The 17,716-nt window shown below is 48.4% G+C and overlaps 1 protein-coding gene across 3 annotated transcripts in view; it reads right to left on the bottom strand.

The window, feature by feature from the left end:
- Window positions 1-369: 369 nt before the first annotated feature.
- USP7 (ubiquitin specific peptidase 7) overlaps window positions 370-17,716 on the bottom strand; it is a 76,787-nt gene continuing 59,440 nt past the window's right edge. Inside the window, exons 11-31 of one of the 3 annotated variants that reach the window (XM_058570080.1) lie at window positions 17,538-17,620; window positions 15,310-15,419; window positions 13,789-13,945; window positions 12,608-12,752; window positions 12,157-12,287; window positions 10,392-10,526; window positions 9,838-9,939; window positions 9,579-9,684; window positions 8,654-8,746; window positions 8,502-8,569; window positions 8,054-8,154; window positions 7,011-7,164; window positions 6,101-6,168; window positions 5,504-5,612; window positions 5,334-5,411; window positions 4,268-4,368; window positions 3,538-3,637; window positions 2,662-2,781; window positions 2,395-2,466; window positions 2,159-2,249; window positions 370-1,701 (exon numbers count right to left, since the gene is read on the bottom strand). In XM_058570080.1, the coding sequence (XP_058426063.1) occupies window positions 1,595-1,701; window positions 2,159-2,249; window positions 2,395-2,466; window positions 2,662-2,781; window positions 3,538-3,637; window positions 4,268-4,368; window positions 5,334-5,411; window positions 5,504-5,612; window positions 6,101-6,168; window positions 7,011-7,164; window positions 8,054-8,154; window positions 8,502-8,569; window positions 8,654-8,746; window positions 9,579-9,684; window positions 9,838-9,939; window positions 10,392-10,526; window positions 12,157-12,287; window positions 12,608-12,752; window positions 13,789-13,945; window positions 15,310-15,419; window positions 17,538-17,620 (2,231 nt within the window). In that variant the 3' untranslated portion in view covers window positions 370-1,594. Of the gene's footprint in view, window positions 1,702-2,158; window positions 2,250-2,394; window positions 2,467-2,661; window positions 2,782-3,537; window positions 3,638-3,770; window positions 4,369-5,333; window positions 5,412-5,503; window positions 5,613-6,100; window positions 6,169-7,010; window positions 7,165-8,053; window positions 8,155-8,501; window positions 8,570-8,653; window positions 8,747-9,578; window positions 9,685-9,837; window positions 9,940-10,391; window positions 10,527-12,156; window positions 12,288-12,607; window positions 12,753-13,788; window positions 13,946-15,309; window positions 15,420-17,537; window positions 17,621-17,716 lie in introns of those variants that run through there. The other 2 variants (XM_058570078.1, XM_058570079.1) reach the window with 2 other exon arrangements.

Raw genomic sequence — 17,716 nt, 5'->3', positions numbered from 1 at the left:
AATGCAGTCACTCGGAGGTACAGACCTGCCCAGGGACCAGGAACAGTACACTGGGCGTGGGTTCGAGGCCATGAGGTGAACCACAGAGGGTCACGTCCACTGAGGGGGCCTCCCCTGGACTGTGCCTTCCACATTTTTAATATTTCCAGTCATCTTACTTGTATAGGGTTCCCTTTTGGAAGACCTTGTCTTTCTTAAACCTGACTAGTAAGAGGCAAAAACAAAACCCCCCCAAATCCAGGATTGTATCTCAGCAGTACTGAAATAGGGAAAAATCTCAGTAGAACTCTTGTTATGAAGGAAAGGGCTCCCCAAGCCTATGTGCAGGGAGAGCGGAAATCTTCCGCAACTTCCACGTCACTCACTGAATTATGATTTTATAGAAAATTTTATTCAACATACAACATTTTCCAGCAAAAAGGCAATATACAGGAAGAGTTGGTGTACACTGCTGCTACAGAAACAAAAAAATACGGGAAAAGGGTGAAAAATAAGTGTGATTTTGCTGATTCTATTTTACTGCACTCAGAACTAGACACGCGGCTGGCATTAGCTCCAGAATGAAAGGTCGGGCGGAAGTAAAACCACACACAATGAGTATCCACATCAGTGAGAGTCACCTGCAGACCCGCCCAACCAAGTCGCCTCCTCCCGGGGTAAATTGTACATGTCCATTCATTAAATATACAATTTCATTTCTTTTTTTTTCTTTTTTATTTTAACTTTTTTACAAAGTCAACAGCTTACTAACCACTAGTGAGCATGCCCTCTTTGCTAAAAGGCTCTCCCTTTTTTTTGTTCCGTCTGTTCCATCTTGAGGAAATTCTATTTATAATTTTTTCACCTGCTCGTGTGAACTGTTGAGATCATTAAGTTTGCTGAGAGGCAGCACAGTACACCTTAATTGTATTTAACAGTGTTTTCAATTGAATAAAAAGACCCCAGAACGTCTGTCAGGACTGTATTCAGTGCGTCCGCTTTGCACAGGGGCTGCAGAGCAGCAGTGGCTGACGGGAGCAGACGAGTTATGAAAAGACCCAGGCAGCAGAGGGGAGGAGGACCGAGGAAGGGGGACGTACACGCAGTGGAGGACAGAGCTATTTATTAGGCTGTGAGTTTCTCTGTTTCGCCTTTACAGATGCACAAAAGGTCATGGGAAGTGTAACTAGACGAAAGACGTCGGACGAGCCTACACATAAGACTCACGGCTGCAGGGCTGGTGGCCGGGACCCCAGCGAGGCAGCCGGGCAGCTTATGCCAACGGGGAACAGACTAGAGCCCTTCTGCAGTGCCACGCGTCCCTAACCTCTTCTCCCGGGATGCAGACAGTCGCCTTGCATTGTGGTTACCATAAAATAACTCTCATTGGCATCCAAGCTTTATAAAAACACCTTCATTTTGCTCAAAAAGGGCAGTCAATAGATACAGAGAAGCCAAACTGAACCCTCAACAAAATAAAATTAAGATCAGCAGCAAATCCTCTTGCTGAAGACTCCGGATACGGATCGAGTGCACTTGTACCAAAGTTCTCGGCGGTTAAAAAGGGGCACACACCCACGCAGGGCCCTCGCCTTGCACACACCGGGTCAGGAAGTCAGTTATGGATTTTAATGGCCTTTTCCAGGTAAGTGTAGCGACTCCTCTTTGGGGCTTTGTTGAAGTGGTCGAGCCCGAGCCAGGGCCGAGGGTGAGACATGTTACCTGGAAGGAGAGAGAAGCAGTAAGACCACAGAGCTGCCCTAGTGCCCTGGGGCCGGGGGTGGCCAACGCGGATGCTCAAAACCGAGGTGCGGATTCACGGTGAAGCCAGGACGTCTGAGCGGCACGCTCACGCAGAGCTGAGGGCACTCACCCCTCACTTAGCACCTCATCGGCTCCGCCAGAGAGCCTGCACGTTACCCAGCGCCACCAACATCCTGACCCTGAATCTGAGCTTTTCAGTCACCGTTTAATGCACGCCAAGTGCCTTCATCCTTAAAAGAATTCACAGGCTACAGGCTGCTGCTGCCCCCGTCTGATAGATAACGAAAGCAAGCCCGGTCGCCCGGCTGTGGAAATAGAGGAGCTGGCACTCGAACCCAGGCCATCGGGCTCCGGCCACTTACCACTCGCTGCTCAGCCTAACTCATGCTCAAGGAAGCCGAGGGAGGGCTCTTACCAGGCTGAGGCTCAAAATCTTTCAAGTTTACTTCATACTCATCTTCATTTATGTACTGGTGTCGGCCCATCATCACAATGGCAAATTTAAACTAAAAGACAAAAATTAAAACTCCTCCATTAATTCTGGATGTAAGCAAAACTCAGAACAATGGCAACAAACGTTGAGGCCGTGTTACTAGTCAGATTTGAGCACGCTGCCCCTTCAGTCACTCCCGGTGTCCAGGAAGCCCATACCTTTTCAAACTCCTTTTCTTGGATGTCGAGCAGACTCTGAATCCGCTTCATTACTTCTCTGAAATGCTCGCCCTACGAATAGTAAAGAACACGTGTGCTCACTCATCTGTGCCACACTGTGGCAGCCCCCTGTGGCCCACGTGGATGCCACCAAAGCCCATTATCAGCCCGCCAAGGCAGAAAACCAAATTTAGCCACGCTAATCCAAAACTATATGAGACTTCATGTTCTGACACGAGATCCTCAACCTACCACCAGAACCCTCACCTGGTGTATCCTCAGCAAAAATGGAATTCCAAATGTTCCAAACACCTCTTTGTGGAAATGGGCCACTGTGATCAGCATCTCGTTTTCCTTATCTATGTCTACCTGGTCCAGAGGTATTTCCTGAGTACACATTTTAAACAGAGTTACATAACGCAGTTAATGCAGACAAAACACCACGTCTCAATTCTGACTTGCTACTCCACCAAGGAAGCTAGCTCATATATTTGCCAAAATGCCATGTTCAGGTCCTGTTAGAATGATAAGAGTTCAGAGCCAGAAGATATCTACGTGTTTAACACTCTGGTTTTTCAGAGATCAAATGATGGATTATTCCAGTAACTATGGAAATTTCAGCAACTCGAAAGTCAAGAGGGACCCACAGTTTCTGACTAGATTTGTTTGCTGGCCTATATTCAACACTAACTTCTAAGGACAAATTCTGTGTAATTCTACTTCTATGAGCTATCTAGAGCAGTCAAACTCAGAGAAAGTAGAATGGTGTTTGCCAGGGGCTGGCAGATGAGGAATGTTCAACAGGTATGGAGTTTCGGTCGGGGAAGATGAAAAGGCTGTGGCGATGGATGGTGGTGATGGTTGCTTATCAGTGTCATGTACTTAATGCCACTGAACTGTGCACTCAAAAATGGTGAAAATGGTAAATTTTATATTATGTATATTTTATCACAATAAAACATTTACTATTTTTCAAAATCTGGAATAATAAAATTAACCTCAAGGATCACTTCAACTACTGGTACATAAAAACAAAACTAAAGCCACTTCCGAGAGTCGCCACGGTATTTAAACAAGGCGCGGATGGGCTGCCCCACCCACGAGGGCTCACGCCCTCTCCTGGTGCCAACAGAGGACAGTTACCTCTATTCGAAACGTTCGACTCGTTGCGGGAGATAAACATTCTAACAGCTCATCTTCTTGGTGCACACCAATAATTTTGTAGCTTACAATTTCTAGCAGCCTGTACAAAACAAGGGAGGGGGTGAATGATATAAATTCATGAGAAAAAAATGATTGACAAATAGTTTTCTAGAAAGAAAGTCTTTATTATAAAATTCTTCCTAGGCAGGACTTGGGATGTTTTTCTCACTGACTCCTTAGAGAACAGATAAAGGTCTCGTTCTTTTATTAATCATACAAATAAAACATTCTGGGAACCAAACACCCCAAGGCCGCCTCATCCTGCAGGCCGACCGTGCGGCAACGGGACACGAGAGCCCGACCCAGAAATACAAGCTCATCAGCACACCTGAGGCTTCTGTCCACACCTCAGTGCTGGCCACACTGGGCAGAAGTGGCCCCATTTCTCAAATAGGACTAGCTTTTTTCCAGTTTCGGTTATCAATCTGTTTCAGTCCCATTCTTCCTCTGCTTGGCTTAAATCACGCCTTTTTACTGCAAGTAATTAATATCAGGAGAGGAGGAGGAAAAATGGCTCCACTGTGAAATATTTATAAACCGCTGCAAAGGGCAGGCTGAAAGCCTGGCAACGACGCACGCGGTTCCGGCTGGTCCAGTTCCTGTGGACGCAGCTGCACACGCGGAGCAGTGCCGGCCCTCCTTCCAGCCGGCGGCTTCCAGCAATACTTGCCTAAGTTTCCCTGACGCCTTCTCGCAGAGCTCTACGGCCTTTTTACATTCTTCTAGCAGGTCCCGGACACACCCGTGCTTGTCTGGATATAGTGTTATTTCCTAAGACAGGACAAGAAGAAACAAATGCTTTAAAGAAAACATAAAGGGTCTGCTGTAACGAACCAATTTTGCTTGAGGAGAGAAAACCCCTGCAATCAACGTTCTCAGTGGTCTCCAGCTAGCCCACCACTTGCCCCTTTCCCTTCCTTCCCTGACCGCTCCTGACGTATGAATTCACTCTGTCTGCCCACCCTGGGACCCACCTGGCACAGGGAGAGTGTAAGAAATGCCACTTTGCAAAAGGCAAAAACCTTGCCATTTACAGGACAGGTTCTCCAGAAATAAGCCCCTGAATGGTTATCCATGGCCCTCCCCAATTCTCATCACAGGGAGACAGAAGGCTGACCTAGACCATGACCAGAGGCGGACTGTGTTTCAGCCTGACCAATTTGACCCAGGGGAGAATGTTCATGACACGTGGCGCAAATTCCCCCTCAAAACTGGCAGAGCTAGAAAGGTCCAAACAGGTATAGACTTTCTAGAAGAACCACCCAGAAGTGTAGCTGGACACGTCTTCTGTGTGGAGCAAGCACGAGACGTTGGAGCAGCCTAGGGTAGTAACTTTAGAACTGAGTGCCCAGTGGAGCCCGAGTCCGCTCTGCTCACAGGCCGCTGCCCTCACTGAGGCCCGGACAAGGCAGGAGGGTCTGAAAAACACACTGTCCGGGCCAAGGAGCAATGCAGCACCTTGAAGATCTGCCGACCACTAAGGAAAGAGCTCCTGGGGGGCTCAGGCAGCCTGACGTGCTCGTCAGCCCCCAGCCTCAGAGGTGGCGGCAGGAGGGGAGACAGAGCCCAGCACAGCCACCCTGCCCTTGTTCTCAAACTCGGGGGCCAGGGGGCCACTAACACGTTGTCACTTATTAGGCTTTCTTTGGCTGTTGTAGTTTTCAAGGTCTAGGGAAGGAGAAATAATAAACGAGCTCCAATAAAAATAAAAATCCGTACCATGAAAAAACACTTACCTCTTCCCTAAATTGGCTGTTTAACCATATACACTTAAAACTCCGCCTGTTTTCAAAGTCTGTGATTTTCATCTTAAGCTATTAAGAAAAGAGAGATTTGTTTTAGATGTGCTTCCTCAAACCCCACGCCTTCTCTTTATTCCCCAGGTTACATGAATTTGGACTCATACCTGCTGATAGTAAAGTTTCTTAGGTTGTCTAGGCTTGAAGAACTGTAGAAGATCTCTTAAAGTACCTTCATAATTATGTCTAAGAGGATTACCTGGGCCATCCCTATAACTACACAAGAAAACAGCATATAAATAAATGACTTGTTTATTGGCCTAAAACAAATACCCACGAGTGAGCATCAAAGCAAACCTCTGGCCTGACACCTAGACTTGTGATGTGGACCTGGCACAGGATTTCTCTCTAATGCTCCTGGTCCCCGAGTCCTAAGTCCCTCTGGCTGTCACACCTGAACGCTCGCTGCAGTGGTGACACAGCACACACAACCCTGGCTGAGACGGACCCAGCTGGACACATGGGAGACATACTGATGATGTAACTACAGTAAGTCTGGCTTAGATGAGGCTGTCAATTATTTTGACATCTTGGAGTAGTGTGGTCAAGATGTGAGTGGTGACAAGTCTATATCTGAAACTAAGCAAGAAATGGCATGTCAGGTGAAGTGGCTGGCTATTATTAAAATTAGTTCCAAGATGTTTGGATGAACTATGGAGAGCATGCAGTAGGCCAGAGACCGAGTGCCCGTGAGCAAGGCTTACCCTTGAGACTTGAAAAACTGGAGCAACATGGGGTCAGTGTTGAGCCTCTGTGCAACGGTCTTTGCAACCTGGAAGGGAGCAGACCAGGAGTCAGAGGGAAGGGTCACACGTTGGGGAATGAACTGCAATTTGCCGATTAACTTGACCATTAATTATTTGCTTAAGTTCTTAAAGAGATGTGATGTGAACAGCTTGAATTTAAATGCCCTAGAAATTTACCAACAGGAATGATCTATATTCCTTGGTAGATCACCACGGAAGTAGCATATCTGATGATGGTAACATTTAAAGCTTTTTCACTTTTAATGGTGAGATTTATTCTAGACAACTGAATCTACATTTATTCTAGAATTATTCTCTGACAACTGTTTTTTAATGGCTCACACTTTGCATGTTATAATTGAAGCAAAGGAGCTGTCACAACTACTTTCTCTGAAACCAAATTGTGCCAGGGGTAGAGAGGACTTCAAGGGACAAGAGGGCACGCAGACATGGTAGTGATGGGGGTTGCTGAGGAAAGAATGGGTTCTGACCCCATGGCCATGAGTACCAGCCCCCTCCAAACTCCTCCTCCTGAACCAAACACACCAGACAGCCTCCTGAGCATTTTTTTTTTTTTTTGTGAGATCAGCCCTGAGCTAACATCTGCCAATCCTCCTTTTTTTGCTGAGGAAGACTGGCCCGTGCCCATCTCCCTCCACTTTATATGGGACGCTGCCACAGCACGGCTTGACAAGCGGTGCATTGGTGCGCGCCTGGGATCCGAACCTGCAAGGCCCGGGCCGCCGCAGCGGAGTGCGTGCACTTAACCACTTGCGCCACCGGGCCAGCCCCCCTGAGCAAGCATTTTTAACAAGAACTTGGTCCTTCTGGTGTGGAATCTGAAGGGAAAAGAGCCTTTAACAAATACCTGAAAATAATTCATTCTATTCGATAATGTGACCACGAATCCAGGGTCGTTCGGGATGGTTTTATCACAGAAAGTGACGTCCACACGGTGGTAGAGGTCCCTGAAGTACTCTTTTGCGGTGGGCAGTTCAGTGTTATCATTTTCAGGGTCATCCCTGGGGGAAAAGAACAGTTTGCAGCCTGAATCAGAGTTCACACCAGGGCTCGCCAGCAGACGACAGCATTCTCTTGCAGGCAGCAGGGGCCCCGACAGGTGCAGGTGGGACGGCAGGCACAGTGCAAGCAGCCCGGAGCCCGCCCCAGCCACCACGCACGCCAGAGGACAAGCCAGGGCAACCCCGTACGGCAGGCGCGCTCTGAGCCTGCACAGCGCCGACTGCTTCCCATTCTTGATCTCAACACAAAGATAGAACGGCGCCCTCTCCCCTGCCGCACACACGAGCAAGGACTGAGGACGAAGCATGGCCCACGCAGCTGGCTCTCGGCAGCCTCTTCTCTGCCAGGAGTCGGCAGACTATCACCATCACGCGAAGGCAGCAGGACTGAGTAGTCGCTAAGTCTAAATTGTCTACTGCCTGGCTCTGCTCTTGGCAGTGCCCTGTGCAGCCGTCCAATAACCCGTGCTCGGGACTGCCTTGGCCAGACGGCTGCAAGCAGCCGAGAGCAGCGTCAGGCTGCCTTCAGACACGATGTGTCTGAGACCACAGACCTGCTGGTTTCACATGCAGACAGATTTCACTGAAATACTTAAGTAGGTGCTCTTCTAAGAAATTGTATGTTTTAAGGGAAGGAAAAACCATTTTGGTATTCCATAAAGACTTTTGCCACCCTGCTCACTGCAGACATATCTAGGAAATAAAGAGCATTAAGTGACACTGGCCCCAATTCTAAAACCCAGGGGCAGCCAACTTCTAGCAGCGTCCTGGGACACTGTAGCCTCAGCGGGACTCAGGGTTGAGACATGATTGTTTCCTGGTTCTAGGACTTAGGAAAAAAGCTTCTCATATTAGTACAAAGTTGTAAAACCCTTCAAAAAGTACGTACTTCTGAAACACTATAATGTCACCATCCATTAGTTCATCGAGGGCTTTATCAAGAGACACGTCGTAGTCCTGAATTCTCTCTGTTAAATTCGGTTTAACTTCCTAGAGTAAAAGACATGAAATGTTACAATGCAGCATTTGCCCGGTGTTTAATATGGCCATAACTGTACGTATCTTCTCTACACCCCATTCCATCACCCCATTCTATCAGCCCTATATTTTTAGTAAGTTAAAATGCTAATGGGAAATATTAATACCCATAAAGATGTAATAATCACTGATCCTAAATTGGTAAAAATCACAAACCTACAATTATGGTCCTTAAGATCACCTGAGGCCCCCACTTAGATGTAGACAAACAATAACAAATTCAGGGCCAGCAAAACAACAAAAACCCCTCTGCAAACCACCAACAATACACATATTATGGAAAAATAAACCATCCGAACCTCATAGAGGATAAGGCTAGTATCTTGGCTAAATCCTGCTCTGTCACACATAACTGGGAGCAAGTCACCTGGGTGAAAGAAAAGAGTCCAATGCTGTAATCACGGAGACTTGAGCAAAACAGACTGAGAAGGCGAGAGTGGTGAGGACTTACGTATTTTACAGGATATGGGCGTATAGATATGCCCACAGTAATTCAAGCTCCGTGTTTTGGGATCATACATCTTCAAAAATAACATCACATCATCTACAAGGTTAATAAACAGGTTTTGTTAGGATCTTAACACTCACTACAATGTTAAAAGACATATTAATAGTAAGCTTGATGAATAACTGAAATGACAGCTTCCAGCACCTAGAAGTTACTAGGTCAGATGAGCTCTATTCAAGAGGCTGATGCTACGACTGCAGCCTCGTTCCAAACGTCACACCATGGGAAACACTGCATCTGAGGCAGTAGACAGGATAAGCGCAGTGAATTTGGGAATCCTAGGACTAACTAGCTAGCTGAGTGTTGCCATGGGAATACACGTTCGTGCCTGTCTCTGCCACAGAGATCACCGCTTGTAGCAATAAAAAGCTCTCCTTTTATAGCAGGCGCCAGCACACTCCGACCCACCTGTTTTGTAAACGAGTAGTGCTAGACTCCAGCCACCTGTCACTATATTCTCTGTGGCCACTTTTGTGCTGCAATAGTGGGCAGAGGCCGTGTGTCCCACAAAGCATGAAAGATGTACTATCTGGCCCTTGACAGAAAAGGTTTACAATGCCTTCTCTATGTGCTGTCAAACACACAGAAGAGGAGTGTGACCAGCAAAGAAGAGGGGCCGAGATTAAGGATGGAACACGAGGACTCAGCACAGCTGCCACCTTCCCCCACTCCCAGGACACAACCAGTCAGTCCTCCCTCCTCAGATTCATCAAGGAGCCCTGATCACGGTGCAGGGTTAACGAGCACCCGTGGAATTAACAAGATTTCTCTGCAAGGAAAGAACGTTTAACCCTGTGTGTTCAGGACGATGGTCCAGGAACCCAGCCCCACTGCTCTGAAGGTGGCTGCACGTGCGGTGGGCACTTACGATCTTTATCAAACTTGGGTAATGTGGCTCCGCTAGCGGCCAGCTCCGGGTCGACTGTTTCCAGGAATATCGTCCAGGGGTTTTCATTATCGCTGAGTTCAATCATCTAGTTCCAAAGAGATGCTGATTTTAGAGGATTTTAACAGCTGAGAGTGGACAACTACATTCGAGTACTGACGAAAATGTTCACTTGTATGTATGGACCAGCCGGGGTGAGCTGCGCCCACAGCAGAACACGGGGACAGCTCGGCCCACTTACTGTCTTGCTGCCGTCTGCCTCGTTGTCTAACATGGCTGGTCGTTTGGTTCCATTGCTCCTGGCCTGCATGGGCCATAATCGAATTTGATCTTGTGGAAATCCCTGGGGGGGGAGGATTACAGTTAAATTAATTAAAACAAAATCAGCTCTTGATCTCAATATTGTAATTCTGTATCAATGTAATGATTCTAGGATTATAAGAAAAGAATCATAATTACAACTCCCCGCTGATTCGGACAACAGTGACCTGCCTTCAGGATCATTAGCATTCCAGGGCCAAGCGCCCAGTTTACCAAAAAAAAAAAAGGCAGTGTGGGGGGAGATATCCGTGCAAAGGAGAAGATTCATGTTCACACTCAACTTCCTTCGCTGTAGATTCTATTGAAAGATGAGGTCAAAGGGCAGAAACAGGGATAATGAAGGCAATGAGCTCGGGTCACTCACCCCACTTGTTAGGTGGTGTGTGGACACAGCGCCTACCCCAAAAGGTTAGAAAGAAGGAAGGTGGGTCTTGGAAGTCAAAATGAACCATCAGCAGAACGGGTGGCACTCACCATGGTCTGAGAGAGGTTCTGGACAAATTCAGCCAGTGAGGAGTTTTTCAATACTTTGAACACAGTGTATTTCACTTTTTCTTCATCGTACATATCATTTCCCTGGTGGCCACAGAACTGGTCCTCTGCAACTATCTGAAAACACGCACGAAAACAGAGAACTGAGTTTACAACCGACGTACAAAATGAAACGCTTGTCAAGGCTGAGTTCCAACAGGAAAATGCTAGAACAACCAGTCTTTTGCTTCAGTGGACCTTCTCCAGGAGACCCAAGGAGAGAAGGACCACAAGGACCAGGAGCTACATCAGGGTTTGGAAGAGACAAATCTTCATATCCATGTGGCCACTCAACTCAGCCAGAAGCATTAGCTGGAAATCCACGTGTGTGGTGATCTCCCAGGATTATAAAGCCAGGATGTACTGTGTTCCTTTTTTCCCCAGGCAGTGAACGTGTTAAAAATGAATGCCTCTTTGTTTCCTAACGTGGCAGCTGAATCCTGAACCAACACCATCTGGAAATTCACCTCCCTGCGGGAGCTCTCCTTCCTGCTCTGCGTCTCTGCCACGCCTTTCCAGGGCCACCTCCCCGTACCCCCTCAAGGTTCTGCTCCTCCTCCCAGCTGGAGCTCTCCTTTCTGATGCATCCTTCCACTGAGGCCTTGGCTCCCCTGATCCCTCTCACTTTATTTTTGCTGAGGAAGATTGGCCCTGAGCTAACATCTGTGCCCATCTTCCTCTATTTTGTATGTGGGACGCTGCCACAGCAAGGCTTGATGAGTGGTGCGTAGGTCTGTGCCCGGGATCTGAACGTGTAAACCCTAGGCCGCCAAAGTGGAGCGCGTGGACTTAACCACTACGCCACCCAGCCAGCGCCCCTCTCACTTTTTATAAAAACTCCAACATATCGTTGCTCTGTGTGATGCCTGAGTACCTCTCACACCACGTCCTCACTTCTCCACCAATATTCAGTATATTTCAAACCGTCAGGGGGCTGGCCTGAGCAGTCACTCAGTTAAAAATGCTCAAGGAGGGGCCAGCCCTGTGGCCTAGCGGTTAAGTGCGCGTGCTCCGCTACTGGCGGCCCGGGTTCGGATCCCGGGCGCGCACCGACGCACCGCTTCTCCGGCCATGCTGAGGCCGCGTCCCACGTACAGCAACTAGAAGGGTGTGCAGCTATGACATACAACTATCTACTGGGGCTTTGGGGAGAAAAAGAAGGAGGATTGGCAATAGATGTTAGCTCAGAGCCGGTCTTCCTCAGCAAAAAGAGGAGGATTAGCATGGATGTTAGCTCAGGGCTGATCTTCCTCACAAAAAAAAAAATAAATAAAAAAGTTGTTTAAAAAAAAAAAAAATGCTCAAGGAGGGGCCGGCCTGGTGGCACAGCAGTTAAGTGTGCGCGCTCCGCTGTGGTGGCCCGGGGTTCGCCGGTTCGGATCCCAGGCATGCACTGACGCACTGCTTGTCAAGCCATGCTGGGGCGGCGTCCCATATAGAGTGGAGGAAGATGGGCATGGATGTTAGCCCAGGGCCAGTCTTCCTCGGCAAAAAAAACAGGACGATTGGCGACAGATGTTAGCTCAGGGCCGATCTCCTCACACACAAAAATGCTCAAGGAGCCACCAGAGCAGCTCAGGGCACGACCCCCGACCTGTCGACAATCACTCTGGAAGGAGCCCGACTTCCTCCAAGCCCTCAGAGCGGCTCTCCCTCAGCAGGGGTCCCCACCCGTGGACCGGAGTGTCACGGCAGCCCCCAGGCTGACCTGGACTTGCATGTAGAGATGGGCTTCCTGACGCTCCTTCCGCTTCTGAGCCTCGATCCTCTTCTCTTCCTGTAATCGTTCCACCAACTGCTGAGGAATATCATGGTCGGTGACAGCTTGTAAAACCTCACCTGCAGGACAAATGCACCTTCGTTCACCTCTGTGCAGGTCTGCCTTACCCGCCTTAGGAGGTCCCGATTCTACGTCATCATTAATGAGGGAATTTATTAAAGGGAAATTATTTGGTACCGAGAGTCTAGAACAAACCCACGAGCCCACTCCAGCCAGCTCCTCAATGTTGTGAATAAGGCAGCAGCAGCGGAGAACGCGTGTGGACAGGCGACATGGCTTAGGTCCACCGTAACGTGGCCTAAACTACCCCGGCAGTTGAAGATTCAGGGAACAACTGTCAGGCTCCCCACAGTGGAGTGCATGCGAGCACCCTACTCACTCAGCCGCGACTCCCTGATGTACACCAGCATGTAGGCATTGGTGCAGTGCCGCACAGACAGGTCGTCGTCATGCCCCCCGTAGTTGTGCTCGATGGCTTCCTCCTTCGTACACCTCGACACCACATCGTCGTCAAATTTACACCACTGGAAAGGGCCAGCGAGACGTCAGAGGCAGAGAAGGCGCCTGGGCAAGCACACGAACTACAAGGCGGCGTTTGTCTAACACACACAATCTGACGCTGTGCCCGACGGGCTCACCGCCTACACAGGCCAGCACTGCTTCCCCCTTCCTCACCCAAGACTCAGGGGGAACTGCTGACATTCACCCACTGCCCACTTTTGTAACCTACTCAAACAGCCCATTTTCAACTTACGTTCAATCTACCAACACTACAACTCTTTAGAGAACTGAGAAAGCCACAGAGAGCGCACTGAGCTCGGGCAGTAGAAGTGAAAGGTGATGGTGGGGTCATAAAACTAAACAGGACATCTCACCTGGTCTCATGACACACTAGCACAGCAAGCACGGGCCTGACCGAAATAAAGACAGCCAGCTGGCACGTAACAGTTGTCTTCCAATCTCTCCGTCGTGGACTGAGTCATTTTAAACGGTACTCAGTCCATGGGTGAAGGTGCACACAGGTCTGATGCGGGGGGTCTCTCCAGCAAATGCCCTTAGCACGAGCTGGGTGAGCTCAGCCTTCGCTCTGTTCCTCCCTGGCCCTGGGCTCCTGGATGCAGACCCTGAGGCCCGCATCTGCTCCCCCGCCCCCAGTGAAGACTACGTGATGAGACCCACGTGAACCAGGAAGAGATGGCACATTACATAGCACAATGGGACACGCAGAATAACGTGCAACCCATGCCGCTGCCCCTGCCCAGGCCGAGGGTCACCGTTCCGTTGTTACTCATAAGTGGAAAATAAAGTGCTTCAAATTAAAGATAAAGTCCAACATTACTACTAATGAAGAGACGCATACACAAAGCACGATCACTCATTTACTATTCACCTTTAAAGGATCAGTGACTTAATCTGTGTCAGAAACCTATAGATACATCAGAGGCGAGGAAGGAATCCCTTGCTCTTTGGCCGTCAGGCGGGAACAGGAAAAGCTGGAGCCTCACGGCAGTGTGCATTCCCCACGCGGCATCACAGCCACGAGCCCTGCCCAGCACTTACTTTGCCGTCTCCTTTGGGGTTTAGATAGACCACGTAATGTCCACCATGGTTATCTCCACTGTGAACCAGGACTGCATGAAGAATGTAATTTGCAGGGTCCTTAGGATCTGTTTTTTGCAAAAATTCATCGAGTGGTAACTGTTCGGGGAACTCAAACCTATTAAAAAACATTTTTAAAGAAATCCAGATTTCATTTACACGTAAAATATTTCACCTTTAGGCTTTACTTATCGCTAGACCCTCTAACCTACTGGCTCCTCTGTATCCAGAAAGCAAGCGATGAACCCGACTTGGGAGGCCCCGTGAACGACTTCTGAGGCAGCTCCCCCTCATTAGAACAAATTGGTTATTCTTACGTCGATACAAAACGTGAAGCTCGATATGAGGAAAATGCCTATACATCATTGAGATACCTAACAGATTTTCAATTTAAATTCAAAGATAATACAGCACAGTCAGTCTTGTGGTAAACATACACTGACTGTCCTAGGGTGTAGCAAGTTCCCAGTGTATTAATGAATGATCCTGATGGTCCAGGACTCAGACCACTAAGGATATCCTGCAGGTTTGAGAAATGTGGAAAAATCAGATTTGGAGAGGGAAGAAACGTAAAAAAGAATCCCCACCCTGTGATCTCTAAAGACACGCTGAACTCAACTTGTTTTTACATTACTGGCTCCATAAACTTTTGATGACACGGTCAAAATCTATCATCAGGAGCCCCTGAGGCAGGAAGGGGGCGGGAGGTGAGGACGGAGGGGCAGGGCCTAAAGGGGCAGCCGCCCGCACAGCACCAGACACCCTGCCCTCGGGAATTTCGGCTCAGCGTTGCCAAATGTTCTGAATTCCTAAAAGATGCCAGAAATCTGGACTTTTATGGGAAATCTCATGATTTTTTAAATGTTGGCAACTAATTCCAATAAAAACAAACAAAACTAAGGTGAAGACCCAACAAAACACACCTGCAGGCTGGACTTGGTCTGCAGGCCACCCACCGGAGGCCTGGTGGACGGCCTCTTCTCTGGTCCACAGTAAAGAACGCACGAGCAAAGGCCCTGCCACTGGCAGCTCATCTGACTGGGTCACATTTTCCCTCGAGTCTGAAGGGTAACTGACCAACCTCTACTCCAAAGTTGGTACTCACACTACTCAGGACAAAAACTCTGTATTCTAAAAGTCAACACCAACTGGGAGATTACAGAATATTGGAGAATCCTATTTAAAAGCAAACACTGTCGTCAAATTCCACTTCGAGGGGCATGCAGGAAGCAGCCTCTCCTCATGGACTTTGACCTGGCCCAGCATGGAGGGGCCAGGGCTCCGAGAAGAGGACACAGAAGAGCAGCCTCTAAATCTCCTCAGAGCAACTGTCCCTTTAGAATGACAGTTCCTGGACACCTAGGTACACGGGAAACCTAAATAAACCAGAGATGAGACCAAAACATGACAAGTAAACAAAGCACTGAGATGAGCCCTAAATCAGGTGACAACATCTTCCTGTCAAGCCCCGCTCCAGGTTACCTGTCGTTGATCTTGATGTTTTGGTCTGTCTGAGGGTCATACATAAATCTCATCAGCTGTAGATGTAACACTGGTGGCAATGTTAGGAATTTCACTCCTTTCTCTGCTTCCTGAACATGGAAAAAGAAACACACATGTAGTTCACCTCTGCCTGTTTCCTGAAGCAGTGAAGCAACAGCGTCTCAGGAGACTGGAACACGCAGGCCTCTGGTGGGGAGAGGCAGGGGCCTAGCTTCCCTCCAGGACGCCTTTCAAGTGTTCTGTGAGATCCATGTCCGGCTTGCTATTAAAATAACGCTGCCATAGCCTGTGTGTGCGATTCCCTCTCAGTGTGGATTATACTCTATCTTGAGGCCTGGCAACTGAGGAACGGTTAAATAAACTAAGTCTTAGTCACTTGCTGCCATATTATATGGTCACTACACACTACGAAAAATATGGAGAAACCCAGAAAAATCATTAAATGGAAAAGCAGAAGCCTCTGATTATAATTATGCCAGATGAGGTGTCCTTACAGGAGGCCTGACCTGAACAAGCACGGACGAACAGTCACGGGTGGGGAGGACCGCCAGTGACCGGCTGCCTTTCCCTCGACTTCCGTGATGCTTACGTAGGGAGACACGTTATGGAGCACACACTCAGGGCTTACTGTTCGATCCCACTTCTAGACACGTTCTGTTTCATTATCAGCAAGGCCCTCTGACCACCAACACAGCCGCTGCTCAGCCACTGCCTACATCGGGCTACAGGACAGCCCCGGCTCCTCAACACGGCCTTCCCGGGGGACCCGAGACTCAACAGCTCACCTCTCACCCTCCTCCGCTCCACCTCAGCCAACTCTGCTTTCCTCACTAAAATCAGCCTTTGTCAAACTCAAACTCAGCATATGCAAACTCCCAGGCCTCAGGGTCCCTCCCCAGGCTGTACGTCCAGTTCAGACCGTCCTTCTGGGCTGTAGCCCTTATTTCCAACACTTGCTAGAGAAGTCCACCTGGAGGAACTGGTGGCTGTGACAAGGCACACCTATCTGGCCGTGTTCTCTGACGTACACTAGCGTATTTAAGAGGACAGGGTTATCTCTGGAAAGAGAAAGAAAAACCCAAGAAACTATTGCCACACAAAGAAATAGCATGGTTTTAATACAACTTGAAAGAATAATAAAAGAATTCTGTTTCTCCATGGCTGTCATTGAGACTGGGAGTCTAAAATACGTATTGGAGAAATGCAGTGCCCCTGGTTTCTCTCATGTATACATGTTACTAAACTTGGTATTATTTTCTCCTGCTAAAAAATAAATAAATAAAATAAAAATAAAATAAAATACGTATTGTTCACCCAGACTCTAAAACATCGGGCAATTCCTGCGAGCTGACTCAAGTGTTTCCTAAGCACATCCAGCTGCATGTTTGCAAAGTGACTTTCTGATCCACAACCCGGCACCGAGTGGCCTGACCAAGCAGGAGAATAGCAGATGTGTGGCCCACTGCAAAACAGGTACACTGGCACCATGCATTATAAATTAGCAGGCTTGGTAAAAACAGGACAGTCTGAAAAACTATAAATTAGTTAAGTCAATGAGTCAAGGTTATGCGGCTGCAACAGAGACCCTGGATGGCTGGATCCATGAGGATGCTGCAGATCCACCGACCAGCCTGCCAACAGCCTGGAACTAGCCACCGTCCACATCCCTCTACTGACCATGGACTGGTCGCTTGTTCACGAGGCTTGCTGCTCTGCCAGAAGCCCAGAGTCCCCGTGGGGCCACGTGGGAAAGAAACAGGGACAACCAAGTATTCGTGGAGCAAGTAACAGACAACGTACTCTTCATTCTAGAAGTCGTGATCCTCAGAAAACTGTAACTCCATCACACAAAAAAAGCAAAACACCACTAGCCAAAACAGAGTCCAAGTGACTGAGTCCAGTGATGCCCAGGAGAAACGGAGGAAAACCCCTGCACTGAACCAGTATGGGCAGGAACGGAATAATAGATGAAATAGAGAAAACATCTTCATACACCGGGACAGAGGTGCAAACACGCTGCATGTGAATTTCCTGCTGGCACGTTCCCACCCGTTCCTGTCCAACTCCACCAGCACACACTCAGAGCTCTCTAAATCCTAGCACCATATGCAAAGGCACAAGTGAATTTTTAGTTCACAATTAAGCAAAAAATTTGAAAATAAAGTGAAAGGCCAAAACAGGACATGAGTACACAGTTTCCACGTTACCTGCAAGCCGTGCTCCCCAGCGTCGTACTTATTGTCACCATCGAGTTGTTCTACTGCCACGTAATCCACAAATGATTCAAATACTTCAAGAGAGAAAGAGAACAGAGTCAGCCAAAGTTATCAGGAAAGCTTCGATGACAATACAGCCAAGCCAGTACGTTGGGGAACGCCAGGGAAGA

This window comes from Diceros bicornis, chromosome 26 (genome assembly GCF_020826845.1).
Source record: "Diceros bicornis minor isolate mBicDic1 chromosome 26, mDicBic1.mat.cur, whole genome shotgun sequence".
Lineage (NCBI taxonomy): Eukaryota > Metazoa > Chordata > Mammalia > Perissodactyla > Rhinocerotidae > Diceros > Diceros bicornis.
The sequence above is the reverse complement of the archived record's forward strand: the minus strand, read 5'-3'. Positions and strand labels throughout refer to the sequence as shown.